This window comes from Asterias rubens, chromosome 11 (assembly GCF_902459465.1).
Source record: "Asterias rubens chromosome 11, eAstRub1.3, whole genome shotgun sequence".
Taxonomy (NCBI): domain Eukaryota; kingdom Metazoa; phylum Echinodermata; class Asteroidea; order Forcipulatida; family Asteriidae; genus Asterias; species Asterias rubens.
In genome coordinates this window covers 10,871,482-10,895,749 of record NC_047072.1, presented here as the reverse complement: position 1 = coordinate 10,895,749, position 24,268 = coordinate 10,871,482, and the positions used below count along the sequence as shown (strand labels likewise).

Here is a 24,268-nt window from a genome sequence, read left to right as displayed (position 1 = left end):
TATCAGGGGACCAATCACAAACCATTATGTGGTATTTTGGCTGGTAACCTGTTCATGCTAAGCAATATTATTCTGTGCTAAGAAATTGTGTTTGTGTTTAGAACAGCTTTATGGAATTGGTCCATGAGAACCAGTTCTGTCTAAGTCGACTCCTTGAACCTTTTGTTATTTATACTGGGAAGCATAGAGAAAGGCCACATCAATTTACACGTTCCGCACACATGACAAAGATGCAAGGAAGCCTTAGTAGTAAAAAAGAAAAAATTAAAGCCGACAGACCAGTGAAATGAACAAAATAAAATATTCCCTGGTCCCGCTGGCTTGTCTCTGAACACAAGTTAAATGCAACCTTCAATACAGCGACTAAAAAAACTTGGCTCGTGTCCCAATCCCAAGGCCGAGCATCCGACGCTTCTTTTCTCTTCCTTGCAGAGAGAGAGAGAAAGAGTGCCGTATCCAACCAAACACAATTACAAGCGACAACCCCCCACTGTCGGATAAAACAACAATTTACACAATACCAGAGGCCATGGAAGTCGATACAGAGATTTTGACTGCATCAGCCGCATCAGAAGATAATCAATAAGTGTTACAAGATGATTGACAAAAGGTTTCGGAAAAGCTGGTGGGACGGCGGTCAATAATTTGCATTCAAAGTATTGAGGGAGGAACAGAAAAATGAGTTGTTTCCCTAAGTGTGTGCTTTTGTAAACGCCAACGGCAGGTAGACTTAAATGGTTTATCATTGAACAGAAGCTAAGCTGACAAAAACTAATACTCACCCAAAAAATTGTCCTTGCTATTAATAAGCAAAAGCATGAGGGAACCAGTGACAAAAACTACTCTACACCGTGTGGTATTTTTGTCTGGTAGCCTGTTGCCCTTCAGACAAGGCTTGTCACAAACTTTATGAGGCACATTAATAACTGTGTTCATAGGAGCTGTTTAATAAAAAACAGTTCTTGCCAACATCTTTTTTTGCTGCGGCAGTACTTCATGTGTTGGGACCCTCAATTTCAGGAATTTTACACTGAATTTTAATAAAAGTGTATTTATAAGCTACATAGCAGGGTTTTAAAAGCAGCGGTTTTAAAATGTGCCACTGGAAGGGAATTCACCAACCATTCAAGTTCAGAGAAAAACACACTTGTTTAGGTGGCATGACGGTTTTTAACAATAAGCCTTTGAACTGTTACAAAACCTTATAATGGCACAATCCACAAACATTTCAGAATGAATTAAGGGGGATACAGTAAGTGTTTTGTGCGTCACCTCCCCTTGCACTTTTTGTTTTGTAGAAAAGAAAAAACGAAACAAAACCAAAACATTTTATGAGTTCACCACAAGTTTGCCTGGAGTTATTCATAGAAAAATCCTAATCCTTGACCATAATGGGTTTCATATGGAATTATGAGCGTTAAAGACAAACCACATCCTCTATTATACAAGTTCATGGTGTTTTACTCTCTCTCCACAAAGTGAGAAGCCCGGGGCCTGGGGCCTCTCTAGAGGCGTGGGGCCTGCCCTCGATAGGGTTGGAAGAGGCTGAATGGGCATGCCGATGGTGTGGGATGTTCACGCCAATTAATACAAGAATACAGCAATGTCACGGTGAGGTGAACATACAGCACTCTACTTTTTTTCTTCAGTTCGGTTCAGTTTCAGGGTACAGAGTGCAGACTTGCAACTTTCTTTCGATGAGACCAATTAAGAACTCGCTCTGCGGTAGTGCAGTTATTAAAGACAGTGGACACTATTGGTTATTGTCAAAGACCAGTCTTCTAACTTGGTGTATCTCAACATATGCATAAAATAACAGAAAATTTGAGCTCAATCGGTCGTCGAGTTTGCGAGATAATAATGAAAGAAAAAACACCCTTGTCACACGAAGTTGTGTGCTTTCTGATGCTTGATTTTGAGACCTCAAATTCTAAACTTGAGGTCTCGAAATCAAATTCGTGAAAAATTACTTCTTTCTCGAAAACTACGTCACTTCAGAGAGAGCTGTTTCTCACAATGTTTTATACCATCAACCTCTCCCCATTACTTGTAATCAAGAAAGGTTTTATGATGATAATTATTTTGAGTAATTACCAATAGTGTCCACTGCCTTTAACGATCCTATTATAAGCTGAAGTCCCAGGCGATTTTCCACCTTCTGCCCAATAGAAGTCTAAAAACAGGCCAGTTCTTTTCAGAACTGAGAAGTCTCTGAAAAATCCGAACAATTTACTCCGCAGTAGTAGAATATATAACAAGACAGTTCTCTAAAGAACAACTCTATCTAAAAAGTAGTAAAGAATTTTCAAGTCAGAACCACATGGCCAAGGTCACAGAAAGGTGACTGTAAATTATACAATGGTATTGAAACCACTTTAGTTATGAATAAAGTAGCGTATTGTCACATTTCTTTTTCATCTTGGATATTTCCAAAGTTAAGCAATTTTCCTAGTGCCTTTAGGCTATGATTACGAAGCAGTTTTTGATGAGGGTTTTGAAGCGATAGAATGAACGCAATTGATATTGTTGAAAGAGTGAAAAGGCAAAGGAATGCATTGGTGTTACCTCAGGGTAAAACTATATGAATTAGTTGAACTGGAAATTTATTCATACAAAAATTAATTTTCTCTTCTGAAAAAATAGTACAATGCATGGTTTTAAACTTGTTTTTCAGTCCAGAGAAAAACAAAATACGTTACAAAGTTTTATATAATGTTTATGGTGTGAGGTATTCGGTAAGTATTGCAGAAGACAGTTATAAGTGTGTTTGACGAAAGGTGGATGACAATACAAATCTTAACATCACTCCGACACTTCAAACAAAAACGAAAACAGCAAGCTATTCAAAACATTGCTACCAATTAAGAACTCACTCCACAGTAGTAAAGTTAATAACAAGAAATCCACTAAGCGAGATAGTTGTCCCTCCTACATTGTATTTCCTTACTTTCGCCCGGGTTGGCAGAAGTTAATAAGCTGAGAAGTCTCCCAAATTATAAAAATCTACTCTGCGATAGAAGAGAAGTCTCCCGAATAAAAAAAAAACCCAACTTCTTTGCAGTAGTAGAAATTATACAGCACGACACGTTCTCAAAAGAACATCTACCCAGCAAGTAGATACACTCATGGCGCTGCTAACCAAATATACAGGCACTCTCTCTCTCTCAAAAAAGGGAGGCATGGACTTCCTCCCCCCCCCCCCCCCCCCCCTAGCCTCGCCCGAGCGACTGGATTGAAATAATGAGAACACGTACCTGTGACTTTGCGTCTCTGTCTATGAGCTGGAGATCGTCGTGTGGGAATCTGTCCTGAACCTGCTGAAGTCTCGTCTCATTCTCAACGATAGTCACCTCCTCCTCGCGGTCCTTCACCATCTTAAAAAAACAAAAACAAAAATAGGCAAGTTAATAGGTGTTAAATGTGCATCTAGGATAAACATATGGTTTTTACCCATGTGTGTCATTACTTTCCTGAGTTCTGTGAACAAAATCACAGGTATATTAACTCCGGTAGGATTCAAACCCAAGACCTTTGCAGTAAGTTGAAGCAAACATTTCCCCCAAATCAACACCAAACACACACAGAGAGGCTTACTGAAATACAAAATCAGCGGCCGTATTCGATTGGCGGCTACGGCTATGACTGGTGCCAATGGTGTTGCTAAGGATGTCCTATACTTAATGCATGCTGAGGCGACAATCCAGCCATAGCCATAGCGGCCATTTTAGACCAGCCTAATTCTAAACTGGAAGAAAATTTCTTTAATAGTTCATTTACATTGTTGTTAACTTCATCTCACCTGTTCAAAACATTTTCTACATTTTTTTGAGACTGTATTCGGTTTCGTCCGGCACTCCTTACTACTTCCCTCCAGGGGTTTATACAACTCTAAGGAACTCAGACCGAGCCCAAACTGACTCTCCCAACTCATATCCATCTTTATATCATTCGGTTCTGTTCACCAGCAACCCATTTCAAATCAATGTTGTAAAACCATGGTGGTATGGTAAAACCAATCAGCGGGGCACCAGTTGGAACCAAGCCTCGCTATTGCGACAATACAGCTATCATTCAGAATTCAAGATGGCTGCCTGCATGTTCTCAATTTATCTCCAAGAGGCCCAAGCAAGGTCATTAAATCCATTCCGGAGTTCCAGGGCACTGCGCCATCAGTTGGAACCAAGCCTCACTATGGCGACTATACAACTACATGTATCATTCAGAATTCAAAATGGCCGTCTGCATGCTCTAAAAGCCCCAAGCAGGGTCATTAAATCCATTCCAGGGTTTCTGGGCACCGAGTGATACACCCAGGACAAAGGACTGCAGGCTTAAGCTCCTGTATGAAATGCCCCTCTCAGCAAAACTTTGTCCAGTACATCCGCCTCCTTGTTCAGTTTGACCAAAATGACCAACGATTCAAATGAAGGCTCAAACATTGTAAGTTAAAAGAAAAAAAAAAGAAAAAAACACGTCTGGTTTAACGAAAAACTGTCCGCAGCAAACTTGGTCACTTTAAATCAAGGATCCACAACTTTCCTGTTCAGCGAAGAGCACGACCCGACAGTTGCAAATTGTTGAAGCATAACAAAATATAGGTTACCACACAGTTTGAGAAATATTTCCCACTGTCAACAGGAAAAACTGCACATATCCACAGCAAACTTGTTCTCTTCAAATCAAAGATCCACGAGTCCTGTTCAGTGAAGAGCACGACTGACAGTTTCAGATCATGGAAGCGTAAAAAATAGTCGGTTAGGTTACCACACAGTCTGAGAATATCTTCAACCATTCCTACCTCCAAGCTTCAAGTGTCAACAACAAAAGTACCTTCAGCCCCTGAGGCCTCTCATCCCCCACCAACCACAAAAAAAATTGTTTATTTTCTTACACCACCATAAACGCATCAACATTCTATCCAAACAATCAAAGGACTGTTTTAGAACGAAAAGCTAAACCTCCTGTACAAACTGCTGTGATTCTCTGGCAATGACAAAGCGAAGGTACCGAACTTCGTTGGGGCATATGGTCGAGGTTTGCTGACAAAACCTGTGACTTCTACAACCTTGGAGTTCGACTAGTGTCAGGATGCTCTGTGGTTGTTTTGTACTATGTTATCAGGAAATTCAACAGGCGAAGGAGCGGAAGTTCAAGTTGGAGAAAAAGTTTCCTAGTTTTGGTTTGATTTGGTGAATGCCCAGATAATTGTTTTGCGACTTCAACAAGGAAACTACAAAACAATATTTGTAATTTGAATGGCAAGACACAATAATTATGTCTAGTCAAATGTCAACTAGTGACGCACTGTGATAGGAGAGATGGGAACTTTGCCACTATTGGGGACGTCATGTCTAAACCAATCTAGTCAGGTTTGCGGAGACACCATGATGTACATATTACTCTCACAAGGAGTTCTGAAAAGATTGAGGGATGTAATGCAGGAGTTGCAGATTCAAATTTCAAGTTTAGTTTCCTCAGTGTCAACATCACTGGGAAGATAAAAGATATTAACTATTTGATGAGGCTGAAATAAAGCAAAATTTATGAAACAATTTTTTAATTTACAAAACCTTAACATGAAAACATACGACTTACTTAAATTTATAAAAAAAAAAAAAACATTTACAAAATAAATACATTTTAGGGTCACATCGTACACAAATTGGACCCAGCATCTTCATGATTATCGGCAAGCGCTCGGGGCACTACGACTTTGACCAGGGGGCATGTGATCAGTATTAGGACCCAACTTAATATAAAAGCACAGACAAATCTTGCTTAACAGCCAAAGATCCATAAAGTGAATTTTGTTGCAAACTGGTGGCCCACTCATTTTTTACTAAGCAAAGAAATTTATTGCTAAGCAAAGAAGTTTATTGCTAAGCAGAATTTCTACTTAGAACAGCTTTATGAAATTGGGCCCAGGTCTGACAGAGTTTGCTCGAAACCACTTCCTCAAATAAAACCAACCTTGAACATTACGTTGTTTAACATGCTAAACTCACCTATCTATGTCCAGGTACACAAAAACCCATGCTGGGTGTTTTCGAGAAGAACAGAAAGAAAAAACAACAAGCCCCAACGCCAAAACAAAACAAGTTGATTAAAGCTAAACAGGAAGGTGATGTGGATTTCCAAACAACTCCAGAAAAAAGGGAAATGCCTCAAAACAACGACGGATCTATCCCTGTACACACTCTCTTTCGTTCTCTTCTGCTGTAAAAACTAACTATCTATTACCGCAAACAGCTCGGCCACTATCAGTCAATTTGTTAACAAAGGATTTTAAAAGGCCAGCGTTTACAGGAGTTTTTATCGCAGTGATTAAAACTGCTGGAAATCTCAAGAGCAAACATTGATTGCACCAATGCAAGGGAAGGGAGTTTTGTTCCACATGTTTTGATAGTGGGGTTAGGCTGGCTGTTTTAATGATGTTTGAATGTATTGCTGGGCATTTGACTATAGCTGCTATCTGATTATAACTGTGTTCTGTAAGTACCAGTCAGAGAGGTTCGTAATGACACATCGTCACTTGCTGGTGAACAGGTCCAGTCTTGTTAACAGTGTTTTGTTCATAGAGCGCTGGCACATTAGTCCAGAAGTCGAAACAAATCCTGCTACACCTGGCTGAAGAGAAGCAATTATGATACAAGTGTCATGACCGGGCACTAACCCAAGCAATGACTGAATGACACAAGCTGTATAGTTTAGTTTCAATTTTAGTTTACAAAAATACTTGATTTACAAACAGGGTAAAAAGATTCCCCAACATCAATTTGTAAATTTTTATCAGATGATGTATTAGTATGTTAAGCCATCTAACATGTCAACCAAGGGTTTATTAAAACAACATTCCACGACAAAAAACAAACAGTTTACTCATATTTCTTAATTGAGAGATCAGTGCTGACTGTACACTCATAATATATTTATAATAGCCTCAATTATGTATCAATTTCACAGAGTTATGTATTATCCACATAGATAAGATCGAACCCGCGTCCTCGGCACAGAGCACTAATCTTCTTTATCGTCAAAACGTGTTTATTAAATCGTTTAGAAATGATCTAAAATGCATTCATAGATTCCTCGGCGCATCTGTTTAGAGTCGCACTGCTCACATTTCTAACGGTGATCTTTATAAACAAAGGTAGACCGATAAGGAGATCGGTTTAGTTTTGTATGAGCATCGGTGCTTGGGAGAGATAATAAACCGATCGTTACATAACTCGGCTTTTAAAACTTGTTTGATAACAGTTTTGTAAATTTTTTATTTGAGTTGGGATGAGAGCCTTGGATTTTTTTAAGTTATGTAGGGTTAAGGTCACAAGGGGTTATTATCAATTAAAAGCACAGGACACTACTGGTAAATACTAAAAAATAATTATTAGCAGAATAAGTTAATACTTCGTAACAAGCAATGGAGAGCTGCTGATAATATAAAAACCTTGTGAGAAACGGCTCCCTCTGAAGTAACGTAGATTTTGAGTAAGAGTTAATTTCTCACCCAAAGAATAAAAGACTTCAGGCCTGAAGCTTTTTTTATTAGGCATCTGAAAGCACACAAATTTGTGCAACAAGGGTGTTGTTTTCTGTCATTATTCTCTTGCAATTTCAATGACCAGTTGAGGTTTGTTATTTTTATGCATACGTTGGGGATTCACAAAGTGAGAATACTGGTCTTTGACAATTTCATCAATGGTGTCCAATGCCATTGATTCAGCTTCCATTAACCAAAGTTATAGATCAGGCCATATCGGAAGTAGCTACTATAGTTACGGCTATGACTGTTGCTACGGTGTATAGCCAAGAATATCTATCCTTCAACACATGATGACGTGGAAATCTAGCAGTAGCCGTAGCCATCGATTTGGTCACGACCTTGTACCTTTATCAAACATCATAATACCCAAGTAGCCAGGCGGGTGGCTCCTTGCGTACATGTATCTCAGCAAACTTCTTACAAAAGTTTGAACAATCGTTGGCTTCCCTGTTCAGGAACAAACACTCCCTCCCCCCACGACGACGTACTAACACAAAGTGAATGCCTTCCCCTGCATACCCCAACATTAACCCATCGGATTATCCGTGGTGTCAACACTTTCTCCTCATCCTGTGTTTAAAAAGGAAAAAGTACGCCCGGTGAACCCGAAATTCCAACCGAAGAGAAAACAAATCTGTGAAGTGACCATATTACGCCCAGCATTGCTGCAATACTTTGTGGTTACCCGTTAAATCTCTGCGATTACTAACGATCTTTCAGAAAGCTCAGATTTGAGGTGGACACACATTGGGCAATTCTACACTCATGGCCCAAAAGAAAACTCTGTAACAATTAAAGCCAACTTTTTTGTCCTAGTCTTTTTCTTGTAAATTCCCTCGATTGTTCATGAATAATTCATGAATAATTTTTGGTATGTAGCAAAAAGTAATAAATCAGTCTGTGACCCTTAGAAATTACAAGGTCATTTGAAAACGACAGACATGGTCTAGAAAGTGAAGAAAGAATAATAAACACATTATATAATAATGTGCCAGTACAATTCCCAACCCTTGGAAGATTGTAGGCAATCGAAGTGATATATTGCTGTGGGCATTAAGAAAATAACAAGGTGAAATAAGTCTGGTACGAACATTGGGCAGACAATTTTCTGACAAACATTTGTCCATGTTTGTCCACATTTTTAGAAACTTATAATTTTGATAAATAACCAGGGAATTGTGAGAATATTAACAATTTCTTTGTATAAATACAATAGATCCTCTCATGGTTGGTAAGCAGTTTGTAGCAGCTCAATCACACCAGATGAATGTTTTCTTCTTCAGGAAAGTGGAGCTGAAAGCGGAAATCTCATCAAAGTCGTTTCCAAACAAGGAACTGAAAACGATCTAAATATAAACCATAATGGGGGGGCCAGCAAATCCTGTTGGCTCTTCACAAAGCACTAAACCCCACTCGCATTATCCCTAATCTCTTTCAGCACCGTCCCCCTTCTCCTCTCGACAAAACGACCCCCGAAGAATTCACAACCACTGATCCCCATCCTACCAACTGCGCATACCACCTAGAATCTGTTTGCCCAAGGGCTTGTTACAAACTACCAGCCCTGGGCAAAGAAGAGAACCTTAAAGGAAAGGTTTTTAGAACAGTTTGAATCTTTTGATCCTATGCAAATGTAGATATATACAATAAAACTAACATGTGAGAGTTTCATTACAAAAGGTGTTCACGTTTTTTTAAGATAATATCACTGAAAATCAGCAGCGAATATGTCCACGCAGGAAGAATACTCCCTTATACTAATAGGAGCACACAATCTATTAACAAGCATTTACTGACATCAACTCTTCTCAGATTCTCAATTTTTGGGCCTTAAAACGGAAAACCCACTCTTGTTTCCGCGCGTTTCGCTGTGTAATGACATGTGTTTAAAATAAATCCGTAATTCTCGCTAACGAGAATTTATATTGTTTTAATGTTTCCTCAAAAAGTAAAGCATTTCATGGAACAATATTTCAAGAGAAGTCTTTCACCATTACCTCCTGTAAGCCCTGTTAATTTTGTGTATATCTGTGAACTTTTTGTGAACGTTTCTGTCCTGCATTGCTAACACCAAACGTACACCTTCCCTTATATAGTGCGTCTGAAAGCGCTTCCTGCATTATTACCCCTGGTCACCGGGCCTTAAATTCATTCCTTAAATCATCTCAGCTCCCTGTAGAGTATACAGCCTGTGCAACATTAATATGCGCTACTCGGCTAAACCAATACAGGGGGATGCAGATTTTAACATAACTGTACATTTAAAATCTTGCCTTTGTGTACAGATTTGATACATGGAGACAACCAGTTGTCCCTGGAATGGGGCGTATTTCCTGCAAAGAACACTTTGAGACGAAGGTTGTACCCTTTGCAAAAGCTGCTTCCGTTAATTTCTTTTAAGGCTTTGCTCTCTGCAGCATTTCATCAAACATCTTCCATTGACATCGTCGTCAAGAGCAAACTTTTAATTTTATTTACTCAAATACAATGCAGTTGTAGGATAGTTTTTTTTTGTTCACACCACTGATTTTTCATACATATGTATCTTTCTTGATTAATTTGCATCTTTCTTGATCAATTTGCATGTATTGATCAACTTGCGTTACACTGACAAAAACTAAACAATAACCACCTTTAAGCGCCATGTGTTCACTCAGTGCTTTTGAAATCCTAAGGACTGTTGGCGCTCAGTTTCTAGGGGCAGTTATTTTAAGGAAACGACGCATGTATCCGAGCAGGTGCATACAGAAATAGCCTATAATGTACATTCTATCTGCTATGCTGAATGTTTTCATTTAACTGTGACAAACTACCAGTCGTGTGCATTCCGTGACTACATTCTTATCTGGGCATGATTCTACTTTGGAATACATGGAGGAATTTGTTGGTACATAATCTTGGTCATGAGACCCCAATGATGTAAAGTTATCACATAAAGGGTAACGATTTGATCTCGCATCAACTGAAGTCTGCATTCTCTAAAACAGCCACAATAATGTACTCTAAAGAAATTCCGCTAAGCAAAACAAACTTCTGTAAGCAACTACATGTATGATATTGCTGAAGCCACCATCACATTGAATTTGAACTTGCCTCAGAACAATCTGAATAATGTAGTCTTGGTGTACAACGTTGTTATTCACACTATTACTCAACTATCACGATCCCCGCTTGCTCGCTCCTCGCAGCAAACATTAGGCCTTTCTATCGTCTTGCAACAAGACTACACTTTTCAGAACATTGTGAGAAACTGACAATGACTTATAAGTGGCTGTATGATGGCCACAGATGTCGGTGGGGCTATTTCTGGCACATTTTTCCCGACTAACAATCACATCAGCGATTCTATCTATCTATCTCAGACGGTTTCAAGTTCAGGACTGGAATTTCATGAGACTGATAAAGAAATGAGTAAATTCTTACCGATCTGATACTGCGTGTTGCTTGGCAGACATCACTGTAGTCTGGATGTGAGGGCGGTGTATGGTTGTAATACTCCGATAAATACTTGTCATATTGAGAAACACGCTGGACCTACACAATGAAAAGGGCGAAACAAATGAAGGAAAATGTCAATAAAGATCATGCAGGGACTGTTTTCCTAAAGTTGTTAATCAGAAATTTCTGCTGAGCAAATTTATTTGCTAAGTAAGAAACTAGAAGGTTACCAGTCACAGCAATGGTAACTGTATGGAATTCTGGTTGGTAACCTATTTTTGCTGAGCAAGATTTGTTTGTGCTTAGCAAGTTTTTGTGTGATAGGCTATTGGGCCCATGCAGGGTTGACATTTCCACAAATATATGCTTATCAGGGTACATAATATGGTATTTTTGCTGGTAACCTCATTCTGCTAACTAAGCAAACTTAACTTGTGCTTAGCTGTTTTGTTTTGCGCTGAAGAAGCTCTACCGGGGAACCCCTAGATATACACAGCTCAGGATGTGGTCATCGACCGGTGACCATCAGACATCCAGATGTCTGTTATAACCAGCGTCCAGGAAATCGGCTTAAGATAATTAGATATAACCTATCACATCTTTATTAACTGGCTTTAATGAGCGGCCGTTTGGCTCCCAAGGGAAAAATATATAATTCACGTGGCTTAGTCACTTAGAGCCAATTTCATAGAGATGCTTTTTAAAGCAGAAAAATAACTAAGCACAACAAAATTATGCTTACCAGAATAGGTAAGCCAGCCAAAATACCAGCCAAAATACCAGCCAAAATAGCACGTAACTTGTACATCCTGTAACTGGTATCCTGTTTTTTTTTTTTTTTTTTTTTGCTGAGCAGAAAAATTGATAAGCAGTATTTTCTGCTTTAGCAGTTCTATGAAAATGGGCCTCGGTATTAAACACAATTAATGTTAGAAACTTAGCACAATGATTAACTTTGTATCTGAAACAAATTAATATCTTGACGTCAATAATCTGAAACACAAGACAAAATGAGGGCAGGGTGGAATCCATGCAACGGTAGTCTGGTAATTGCCGAAGGGATTTTAATGAGGATGTGTGCTCCACTGTTTTTGATTTAGTGAGCCCAGTCTGTAGAAAGAAGAGGTTGAGTAAAGTGCCGCTGACCGGTGATGTGCGGTCACTTATACATGTAGTACGTTATTTCTGCCTCATCTGAAACGTGGGAGAAAAAAAACTACATGGAAGTAGTAGGATGTGTATAGAGAGGGTAAAGAGATGGAGAAACGACAGACGAGAGAAAGAGATCTTTTTAAAGGACCATAGACTTTTCTGCAATCTCCATCATCCGCCTCCCCCCCCCACCCCTGGAATAAAACATGAACAAAAACACTATTCTTCTCATGAACAATGCACTTTGCTGAAATATGTACTCTGAGTTGCCCTTTGTTCGGATTTATCTCGATTAGGACAATTGACTTGAAACTTGCCTCAAGTTTTTAATATCTCTTAGGACTAGTCCTAAGTTAGGACTTGTAGGTCCTTACTCTTTGTGAAACCGACCACTGATCCAGTAAGGGCAAGCAGGATATCATTCCCGAACCAGAACTCATTCCGAAGATCACCAACCCTGATTGATAATCAGTCCAGTTATGGTAAAAAAACAGCAGTGCCATCTTGCCTCCTCTGAAACACCATCCACCCTCCTCCCTACTCTTCTCATGAACAAAAAACCCAACTCTTTCCTCTAATCTGTAAATCAAAGCAATGCACCTGTGACCTAGTTCTTTATGACAATGTAACAATTCCGAATATCAACTTCACAAAAACTTTGCAAACCTCACAAAAAAAGTACCTACAAATAACCCTGACACAAAACACACAAAAAGAATCGACATGCACTTTGCTGAAATATAAACAGCATGTAACCTTCAACTTCACAACGAAACCACACGGTTAATTGGATAATGGTAAAATATGGCCGACATGTATAATAAATGCGTCCGCCCGCAGAAACTGGCCCCTCGTTCCCCCTCTGCTGCTTATACTTTTATACCAAGGTGTTTTTTTATTATTCATTCCACCCCTTGAACCCAGTGTGTACTTGGCCTGGCCGAGGTGTGCGTTGTATTTGTTCTGTATGCATGCCTCACTGGACGTTAAGGCATAAAAACTGCAACCTGCAACAGTCGGCATCCTGCGTTTGAACTCTGCGATCATTGTCCGAATTGAATTAAAACTGTACAGTGACCGTGGCATTGTCCCCGACCGGTAACAATTACACGTTGGACAGCTAATATGTTACAACGGAAATCCATTCAAGCTCTTACTCTTTGGGAGGCACTTTTTTTCATTTTTTGAGTCGGTAATAAATCAACAGGCTCTTTTTTAGAGCATTGGACCTCTTCCAAAAGAGACAAGAAACAACACGATATACAGGCCTAAAACTTTACTCTTGAAGGGGCTGAGCCTCTGGTTAGGGGCGCTCTATAGATGAGGGAAATGTCAATTTGTATTGGAACTTTGCAGACACGACAGCAAAAGCAAAGGACACCACGCCCATTGATGCGGGTGCCATGGGTTATTTTGAGACCTGAGTATATCTGTAAGAATTTACAAAATATCTTATCTAGCACAACAACACCATACATCCTACATGAGTTTGAAATACAAACATCATAAACCTAAATATATACAGTGAAATTGAAATAACTTGTCCCTGTAACCTTCAAAAAGGCCATAAAAAATAAATTGACCTGTAACTGCTAAATAGCCAAAAAATTCCATTACAAAAAAACCTGTTGCTGTTAACAGCAGTTAATGCTGGGAAATTGAATAGAAAAGGAGTTTTGGAGTATAACTATACAGCACTTAGTGCCATGGACTGGTAAGCATAGGCAATTTAATGGGGCATATTTCACCCAAGTTATAAAGGGGCGAAGGGAGGGGAATGGGCCAAGTAGAAAGAAGTATCACCCATTAAACACAAAGAGACATCTTTCTTGACACCTTACTCTCGTAGATCCACACCACTTGGTCACCTTTCTCCTAAGAGGATGCCAAAGGCACTAATACATTTTGTTGTGACTTTTTCTAGACAAACTTTCTCCTAGACGACCAGGTAATACGTGTTATTTTTTTAAAGTTTCTCCTGGGGTGGGGTGTTTGGTGTTTGTTTTTCCTTTTTGAGGAAACAAAACAAAAGTATGACATTTTCATGAAATGATTTGATGAGAATTCATTTGTGTCAATGAAAAAAAAAAGAGGTAAATCTACTTTGAATGTATAATAATAACAGGATAATTACACACATCAAAGTAAATCTGGGTGATGTCCAACAAGTTGGTGATTTCTATCTTCACGTTCCTTGTTTACTTGTTTACCAACAACATCTCCCTCGTTAAAATGGTTGACGTGGTCGCACATACGTCAAAGTAAACCTGGATGACGTTCCGACAGTTTCCTTCTAAGTCTTTGGATGCACTGGGGTAGGATTAGCATAACTTTCCCCCCCTCGACAAAAGACCTTTCTCATTCCATCGAGTCCTTTCCCTATGCTCATACCAAGATTTTTCATCTCAATACAGCCCACACAAGAACTCATTTTTCATCTCAATACAGCCCACACAAGAACTGACACAATAGCTGCATTACAACAAGATTCAAGCAGAGTTAAGCCCTGTGACAGTAAGCTACTTGCACCTTTTCTTCCAACAAACCAAAAACCGTTTCACCAACATCCACTCCCCAAATATAATTTTTTTGGTCAGAGAAAACAAAATACTCACATCAACCCAGTGGACTTCCTCAAATATGTGAGACATATTATTTCTCAAGATCCAGCCATGTTGAATTCACGCAAACAAATAAACAAGAATCAACGTGGCGGAGTGTCCAGCATCGGCTGCGGATAACAATTCCCGTTCACCGAGTTCTGACTTCTGCGTTAACAATGAGCGTCGCTAGTGAGTGGTACTACTAATAGAGAAGCAAGTAGCAGAAGTAAGGCCACATAAATAAAAAAACATGTTTAGCATCCTGCTTTTTTTTTTAAAGGAAGGACGATTTTTTTTCTCATTTATTTTTCTTCAAAATGGCGGCATGGCATGTTTTTAAAGACAACCGGCTGGGCTTTTTCAAAGTTTATTTTTGATTGTCTAAGATTGTATAAATGTATCTTTTTTTATCTGTTTAAAAAAGAAAAGGAAAAAAGGAGGCGGCCTCTAAAAAAGAAAAGCGGTCGGGATGCTACACATGTTTTTATTTTTAGTTGGCCAAACACTAGCAAGTTGCAGAAGTAACAGCCAGTCAAAGTTCTTTGAATAGGAAGGGATTATGGTATAGATTAAGCCGCTGTCCTTCAATACCTCAGTGAAGATAAACTGGCTATTCATATGGTGATTATCTTCTGGTTGGGGGGGAGGGTTGAGAGGTGCTTGAAGAGACTGAAATTTAGGGGGGGGGGGGTGGTATGAGACGGGGAAGATGTGGATTGTGCGGGTACAATTTCATGCGTTTGGAAGAGGGGCTTACTGGTGGTAGAACGAGTCAGTAACAAAATGACTGGCTATTAAAAAAGGTGAGGTGAATCAGAGAATTGGTAACATCATAAATAGTAAATAGGCACTGTGAATTGGGACTTGTGGCAGTGGTCCACTGGCCAAATGCTAGTCAAGACGCAAGTCGAAATTCACTCCGAAGTGGTTTAGGCTGGCCAGCTGAAGAAATCTTCTCTCTTTGGACATGAATTTTGGACTTCAGCAAAAAGTTGATGGACTTGTGAAATGAGAAGCTAACTATAGTCCTGCTGGCTAGTAGTTAAGTCACTGAACAAGTTTACGGCAAACACTGCATGGAAGAGGAAAGTAGCAGTCTACAGGGATTGGTGTGTTTGTATTGCCTACCCTCCGCAGAACATTTTACAATAGGGACAATAGGTCCTAGCTAGTCACTTCTTTGTTTTCAGGTGTCCTCACTGGTCATTTTTGTACGAAACCAAAGGAGATTTTTTCAATACAGGAACAGAAAGCCCAATAGGTGTCCGCAAATGTATATAGGTGTGCTGTACTTGTGTGGAGGGGGGGGGGGGGTCGTGCGGGTGGATGAAAGGGGGGGCTTACGTTCCTTCGGTCGTTATGTAAATAAGACCACAGGAGGGACAAATCAGAGGGTCATTCATAAAGCAATCTGGCCGGAGTCCAATGAAAACCAGTTGGGAGGATGGTTGCGTTATATTAGCGTAAAAGCTGTGATAAATTACCCCAGGGGGGGGGGAGACTAGCTGGGGGCTTTGATTGAAGCTGCATGAAAGGGGGGGGGGGAAGGGGGTTTTGTATCGGAGTACAAACATAGATCTCAACAAATGACTGAGTGGAAATCGGGCGCCGCTTTTAAAACCAGTAGCTTCTAAAAATACTGACTGTGTAAATAACACTGATTCTTCAAAATGTAATTATCTCTTGGGATGTTATATAACGTAATGGACTCTGAGTGACCTCTAACAGCCCCAACCGTTGATTTTGTAAAAAACGGGAACCGGAATGTTATATCGTTGGGAATTGCACTTTGGCTATATAAGCCACTATTATGATTATTATTATTATAACATGGGATCCGGGCCCAGTTTTATGGAGTAACATATAAAGCACAAAAAGTAGCTAAGCACAACAAAATTATGCTTACCAGAATAAAGTTACCAGCCAAACTATAATGTCATACGTACAATTTGTACTTGGTACCCCGCTTAGTAGATAATTGTTAAGCATTTTGTTTTTGCTTAAAAAGCTACTCTATGAAACTGGGCCCAGGCTTGCCAATCAACAAAAAAGTAGCGTGTAAACCTTTTGACTGGTATCCTGCATATATGTTTGCTAAGCATCGTTATGTTATTTCTGCTTAAAGCAGCTCTATGAAATTGGGCCAGGTAAACTGTTTTATATTTTCCTGATTCGCCTTCTGGGGTCTGGTAAATAAACAAGATCTACAGCTCATTATTATCTAAGCCATCAGATAAAAATGAAATCCCTGAATATGTTGTTGATACTGACCATTGAACGATTTCATAACATCATAACGGCAATAACATAACAAGTATATAACCCATTACACAACCACAATTTGGTTCACCAAGCACACATGGTGATCACCAGCCAACTGGTTTCCAGCAGCTATTGTTGCTTATATTGTTGTTCCCTTTTTAAAGACACTGGACACTATTGGTAATTGTAAAAGACCAGTCTTCTCACTTGGTGTATCTCAACATATGCATACAAAAAAGAAAATGTGAAAATTTGAGCTCAATTGGTCGTTGAAGTTGCAAGATAATAATGAAAGAAAAGAACATCCTTGTCACGTGAAGTTGTGCACTTTCAGATGCTTGATTTTGAGACCTTAAAGTCTAATTCTGAGGCCTCAAAATCAAATTCGTGGAAACATACTTCTTTCTCAAAACCCTTGTCACTTCAGAGGGAGCGATTTCTCACAATGCTTTATACTAAGCAACCTCTAGCCATTACTTGTCAACAAGTAAGGTTTTATGCAAATTATTAATTTGAGTAATTGCCAATAGTGTCCACTGCCTTTAACTTACTAAACAAGTGCCATTGAATGGTTAACAGGAAACAATGCCTTACAAATGCTGTATTATTACTCAAATTATTAAAAATTTCACGTAGGTCATGAAAGTTGATATCTCCATATTTTCCTCTTGGCCACGGTTTCCCCTTTCAAAGTATTCAAAAGGACTCACAGGTTCCTTAAAGTAAATGGCTTCACCCCCTCCTTTCAAGTCAAAGAGAACAACTCAAGTCAAAGAAGACATCTCAACCCTGGATTTGTAGTTTTGTTATAATTGCCGCCAAAATAAAAACACCTCTTTTACAAAGAAAGGAATTGGTTATACATAGGTTGCGCAGTATAACATTCTCTGTTTAAACACAATTCACATAGAGGAGTTAATGACTCCCTATTACCGCAGAGAGACAATTACTGCAACCCCTCGTCACTACTTCTCACTCCAGTTGAAAACAATTAAAAAGAGAAAAGAAATAGAAAAAAGCGCCAAGGTGGGTTGTTTACTTTTCTCCAACAACCTCTTCCAGTACTTCAAGAACTAAGCCCCCCCCAAAAAAAAATTCAGAGGCCACCTCCTTTTTGCTTCCTCCTTTATGCTTATTTTTCATAGGATTATAATTAAATGTCACAATATTTCCTAAAAAAAGATAAATTTTAATGGTCTCAGACAAAAAACAGTTTTATTTTGTTAAAAAGCCAAGCCCATGATTTTCAAAAATGTGTTGTGCAGCCTGTTAAAATAATATAAAAAAAGAAAAAAAAAGGCCATCCTCCTTACTTTTTTTCAAAAAGGCAGAATGCTAAACATGTTTTTTTTTATTGTCTAAACAGGTTGGCTGGCCTGGAACGTTCTTTTTAACGAGTCCTTAGACAAACTAAAGAAACCATTCAAGACTTGTTGTAATTATATCGCTGCTTGGACACTCAATGAGTTTGTCCAGAGAGAGTGCAAAGCAAGCTTTTGAAAAACACTGCGGACAATTCTTTTGCTCCTCTAAACCCAGAGGCAAAGACAGTGTGTCCACAGCTCCATTTTGCTCAAGCAACGAATGTACACAAAACAAGGGGGAATTGCAACCTCTTTCTTTCCACAAACTCCTTTATCAAGTGGTTTACAGAAGAATGTTGATAAGGCTTGGTAAGATTTTTAAGGGCAAAAAGCCAGGAACAAATCAAGGATGTGACGCCAAGGTGTGAGGACTTGAAAACTGTTTTTACAGCGGCTTCTGTTACTAATGGCACTGGTTTAGTAATTGTTTTTTGGCTTGAAAGAACCACTAACAAGAGCAGAGAAAACAGTGATACTGTTTACTGACATGTGTAAAGTATACATATAAACAATGACACTTTCTTAATTGGAAACAACGCAAGAAACTCAAACAAACGGACGTGTTACAAATGATGACAGCTCCAAAAACACGTGTTCCGCCACGTTTTAACACATGTGCCTCTGCATGTGCCTCTTTTGTCAACGCTTTGCCAACCATAATTTAATGTTCTCACTTGCCTCATTCATAATTCTTTCACATCGCTTCACAAAACAAAAGAGACACACTGATGCAAAGTCGGAAGAGCCTTGGTTGTTTCTAAACAACTGAACTAGCCAGCCGCGCCATAACTTTGTACCCAGTCATTAATTGTTCTTTTTAAACTTACTGGCATTTGGCCAGTGGACCTTTGTTAACTTATGTACGTGTTTTGTTATGATTCTGTTCACAAACCATACTAAAATATAAACCTGAAATGGTTTAGAGTTAAACCCTCTGTTAGAAGATCTGTTGGCAAGTTCCAGGAACGACCATTTATCAAATATTCCCTGGTTACCTGCGCATGCAATACATCCTGGGTACTCCATGGTACCATGCAAAATCGCTCAATGGTCGACTTTAGTCACTTGCACCATACCTAAAGCTGTCTGGAGTTTACCCTGACAAATTGCGTTACTCTGTGGTTACTGTTAACCCATTTCTACCTCCAAACCAAACCTACTGAACAACCAACTTGACAACTGTTATGTGTTTGACATGGACAAAGGAACCCCCAGTCAGAGTCAACCAATTTGTGTTTCACACCTTCTTAATAGGGTGTTGGCCAGGCAGTTATATGCACAGGAACCATGGGCTATCAAGTACCAGCTGAACAATTGAACAATAAACACCCATCATGTCAAATTCACACCTATAACCAGGATGATGTTCACACCTAACCAGATTGGTGTAGGTGTTTGAGGTAACTCAATTAATTGCTTTGGACAATGGTTGCAAGTTGATAGTTTATCCAGGCAGTTCACAGTACAGAGTTTACACAAAAAACAAACACAACAACGTACAACCGAATTACATCCAAAAATGTAACCATATACAATGTTTGAAAGGGATGAGGAAAAGGGGCTTTAGTTTAGTCATGTACAGGGGAGACGTTTTCAAGAATGTTCTACAATTAAAAAAGTCCAACAGCAACTGTCTCAAGAGTCTCCGAGCAGCGTAAACTTGAGCTGCTAACTACAGTAGGGTTTCTCTCCATGCACAAGCAGATATGTGCGGTTTGTAATAATAATAATAATAATAATAATAATAATAATAATAATAATAATAATAATAATAATAATAATAATAATAATAATAATAATAATAATAATAATAATAATAATAATAATAATAATAATAATAATAATAATAATATAATAATAATAATAATAATAATAATAATAATAATAATAATAATAATAATAATAATAATAATAATAATAATAATAATAATAATAATAATAATAATAATAATAATAATAATAATAATAATAATAATAATAATAATAATAATAATAATAATAAGAGTCGGCCATGATAATAGGCCTCAACAACAACAACAACATTCCCAGATGCCTGATGCAAACCCAGGGTTGTGTTGGATTAGAACAAACAACAACAAAAGCAAATACATCTGCAAACAACCCAGCGATGTAATTTTACAAGTTAATCACTTGATGAATTCGCTTCAGCATCCTTCGCATTAGGAGTTCTACTCAAGGTTTTCCCAGATTATTTTGTAAAAGCCGTTTGAATTTGTTGACAAAAATAATAATTACTGATTAGCATCACTGAGACCATCTGGTGTGCTGTCTTTGCCCTTGTGATTCCCGAATATCAAAGTTTGCTTTTGTACTGGTAGGATCCATGCATGCAAACCCAGAATATTAAACCTTGGAGAAAGATAAAACTAAACAATTGTAGAGCAGTTAACATATTTGCATCTAGCAACCAGGAAGATTCTGTGCAGCAATCAGGGGGGGGGGGTAGTTAGAATTAAATTCAACATAATAGGGAAAAGTTTCCACAGTGGGGAGAATATCAAATCTGTCCATGAGAAAATTAAAAGACTGGTTTATTTTCAGGGAACTTTCTGCAGATTTGGAGAGGTTTGGCTGGTCTGATGTACCCTTCAAGTTTTTTTTTTTTTTTTTACCCAAAACGTACCTTTTTCCAAGGGGCTGCTCAGTGTTGCAACCAGCACCCCCCACCCCCCCCCCCCAAAAAAAAAAGAGATGGAAAAACATACACAAATTAATGATTTTATACATATGAAAAGCCCCTAAACTATGTCTTTGCCCTTGTACATATGGAACAACAAGGATTTGCCAGATGTACTTCCAAAACAAATCATGCTTCACGCTACTTAAATCACATTATTCACAAGACATTACTTGTCGTAATAAAACGAGACAATATGTTTTCAGAACAGCAAAAATACATTGAAAAGCTGCAACATAACCTGGTGGTACTTCAACCGTACACTTTTTATGGTAATTTCGAGAAGCATTTACTAATTCAATGTCATAACACATTTTCAGAAAAGTAAAGCAATAAAATATTATGCGCAGGCGTAGATAAATAAAACAATGAATAATATACGGGTACATAAACTATCTGTTAAAGGTTTGTGTCAAAATAGAAGTGTTGAGAACTGGAAATTTAAAGAAAGTGAAGTGTTTGAAGAGAAGAAATGTAGATAACTTCAATAACCTATCTTTCTGAAGAAAAGTAAAGCGCCTTGAATATCTTGTTGGTAGATAAGATTTCAGTTTAATTATCAAATGTATTGTAAGTGTACAAGCAAATTTGGACACCCCTTTACGGAACCCTGGCTCAAAGCTACAGAGTGTTTTGTTTGTTTAAGATTTTAGGCCATTTAACAATAATCTTACTGACATTTTTCAATGCTTAACTCTGTTTAGATAACTCTTATTTGCATCTTTTTTTTTAATTATGCCAAGACTGTACTGTAGTTACAACATCACTGGTTTAATACCCTGTGCCAGGAGTTTCAAGTTGACAGATATGGCGTATTTGGTTTGCGGTAACACCATGTGTGTATCTACTTGCCAGGTAGAGTTGGTTCTTAGAGAACTGTCTTTCTTTACGGAGTAGATTTATGGAGTGTCTCAGTTCTGAAAAGAACTGTCCTGCTGTTTAAAGGCAGTGGACACTATTGGTAATTACTCAAAATAATTATCAGCATAAAACCTTACTTGGTAACGAGTAATGGGGAGAGGTTGATGGTATAAAACATTTTGAGAAACGGCTCCCTCTGAAGTGACATAGTTTTCGCGAAAGAAGTTATTTTCCACAAATTTGATTTTGAGGCCTCAAGTTTAGAATGTGAGGTCTCGAAATCAAGCATCTGAAAGCACACAACTTTGTGTGACAAGGGTGTTTTTTCTTTCATTATTATCTCGCAACTTCGACGACCGATTGAGCTCAAATTTTCACAGGTTTGTTATTTTGTGTATATGTTGAGATACATCAAGTGAGAAGACTGGTCTTTGACAATTACCAATAGTGTCCATTATCTTTAACTACTACCCGGGGGAAGGTATAGAAAATTGGTCGGGACAACTACTTAAGCTTATAGGATCGTAATTAACTGCACTACCGCGGAGTGAGTTCTTGAATTGGTCTCAACGTTTCGACTAGCTTGCTCTAGTCATCATCAGGAGACTGAAGAGACTGTAAGACCAACAGCACATCATCTCCTTGTAAATGGCATATAGCCTATGTACATGTAACCCATCAACGCAATACTAACCAAGTCTTAATACCTCAAAATCTTAAAAACTCAATCCTTGTTTTCCACCTATTACAAAAAAAACTTTCATCAACAGTCACAGGACTATAAGAGAGAGAGAAAGACTTCTCTAATGACGCTGATAGAGTCATTTCTGCCATCGACAATCCAACTTATGTAGGACTGCGATGACGACAACATAATCACTCCATTCAGAACTCTACGTCAACGAGCTGAGCCTGAGCTCACTCAATTCAGAACCAGCATACCAAGTTGGTTGATTGGGCACAAAGCCTCCCCCCTCTGGCCACACACTTCAATAGAAAGTCACATCAAAAGAAAGTGGCCGCTCGCTCTGCTCTGATCCACTCCTGTCATAAGTGAATGGCAGAGGCAACAATCACAAACCCCTACTAAATATCACGCACTCTGACTCCATTGGGAAACAAATCTCCATGCTTTAAAGGCACTGGACACATTTTGAAATTGTCAAAGGCCTATATCTGTATCCCAACATGCATGAAATAACAAACATCTCAAAATTTGGGCTTAATTGGTCATCGAATTTGCAAGAGAATAATGAAAGAAGAAAAACAGCCTTGTTGCATTAATTTGTGTGCCTTCAGATGCATAACAAAAGCCTTTAGCTGATGGGGTGAAGTCTTTTTATGTTTTAAAGGGAAGGTACATGTTTGGTAATTACTCAAAACAAATATTAACTTAAAAACTGACACAAATTCATCCAACCAGGGTGTTTTTTTTTCCATCATTTTCTCGCAACTTCGATGACCGATTGAGCCCAAATTTTCACAGGCTTTTTATTTTATGCACATGATGGGATACACGAAGTGAGAAGACGGGTCTTTGACAATAACCAAACGTGTACATTCCCTTTAAATGAGAAATTACCTCTTTCTCAAATCTACGTTCCTTCAGAGGGAGCTGTTTTCTCACAAAACGTAAGTTTTTATGCTAACAATTGTTTTGAGTAACTACCAACAGTATCCAGTGCCTTTAACGATCCTGCAAGCGTGCCTGTGTTACAATTTCTGTAAACAGATTTTGGAGCTGACAAAGATAGGTTGAATCTGTGAATGAACAGTGGCATGTTTTTCTTGGCAGAGTTTCCGAGTGGTGCGATGCACTCGGATGATTTTTTGGTCACGGGTTCAGGAAAAAAAAATACAGGTCAAAGCCAAGGTGAATTATTCACGCCCACCTACACATAACCTGAACCTTTATGCCACAGTTAACACTGAAATTGAACTCTATTTTGAAGGAACGTCAGTACTCTCGAAATGTAAAAGAGTGAAAAACACCAATCTTTACATTTCGAGTTGTCCCTCATATGGCTCTTTAAAAAGAGTGGTGGTTATTTCATGCTTTCAGAGGGGTTTCACTCCAGAACTGAGTGAAAAATCACTAAAAAAGATGCAAACTTCAATTCTAAAAGCGTGGAAGACCACTCGAAAAAGAGTTGTCCCTCATATGGCTCTTCAAAGAGTGACTTTTCACTCTTTTGCATTTAGAGAGCATCGTCAGCTCTAGAGAAGTACATCACAAAGCCTGATTTTCTTCACCAGGCACACGGATACAAGCTTCCTACGTATGCAGAGTGTCCCGAGTTGGATGATGTGATATCGTCACAGCATTTCATACTTTCATTTACGGGAT

At 38.6% G+C, this 24,268-nt stretch overlaps 1 protein-coding gene across 2 annotated transcripts in view; it reads right to left on the bottom strand.

The window, feature by feature from the left end:
- The window catches only part of LOC117296514, a 43,954-nt gene extending 32,883 nt beyond the window's left edge, over window positions 1–11,071 (bottom strand). Inside the window, exons 1-2 of one of the 2 annotated variants that reach the window (XM_033779485.1) lie at window positions 10,967–11,071; window positions 3,255–3,374 (exon numbers count right to left, since the gene is read on the bottom strand). In XM_033779485.1, coding sequence (XP_033635376.1) covers window positions 3,255–3,374 — 120 coding nt within the window. In that variant the 5' untranslated portion in view covers window positions 10,967–11,071. Of the gene's footprint in view, window positions 1–3,254; window positions 3,375–3,799; window positions 4,022–10,966 lie in introns of those variants that run through there. The other variant, XM_033779484.1, reaches the window with a different exon arrangement.
- Window positions 11,072–24,268: the final 13,197 nt, after the last annotated feature.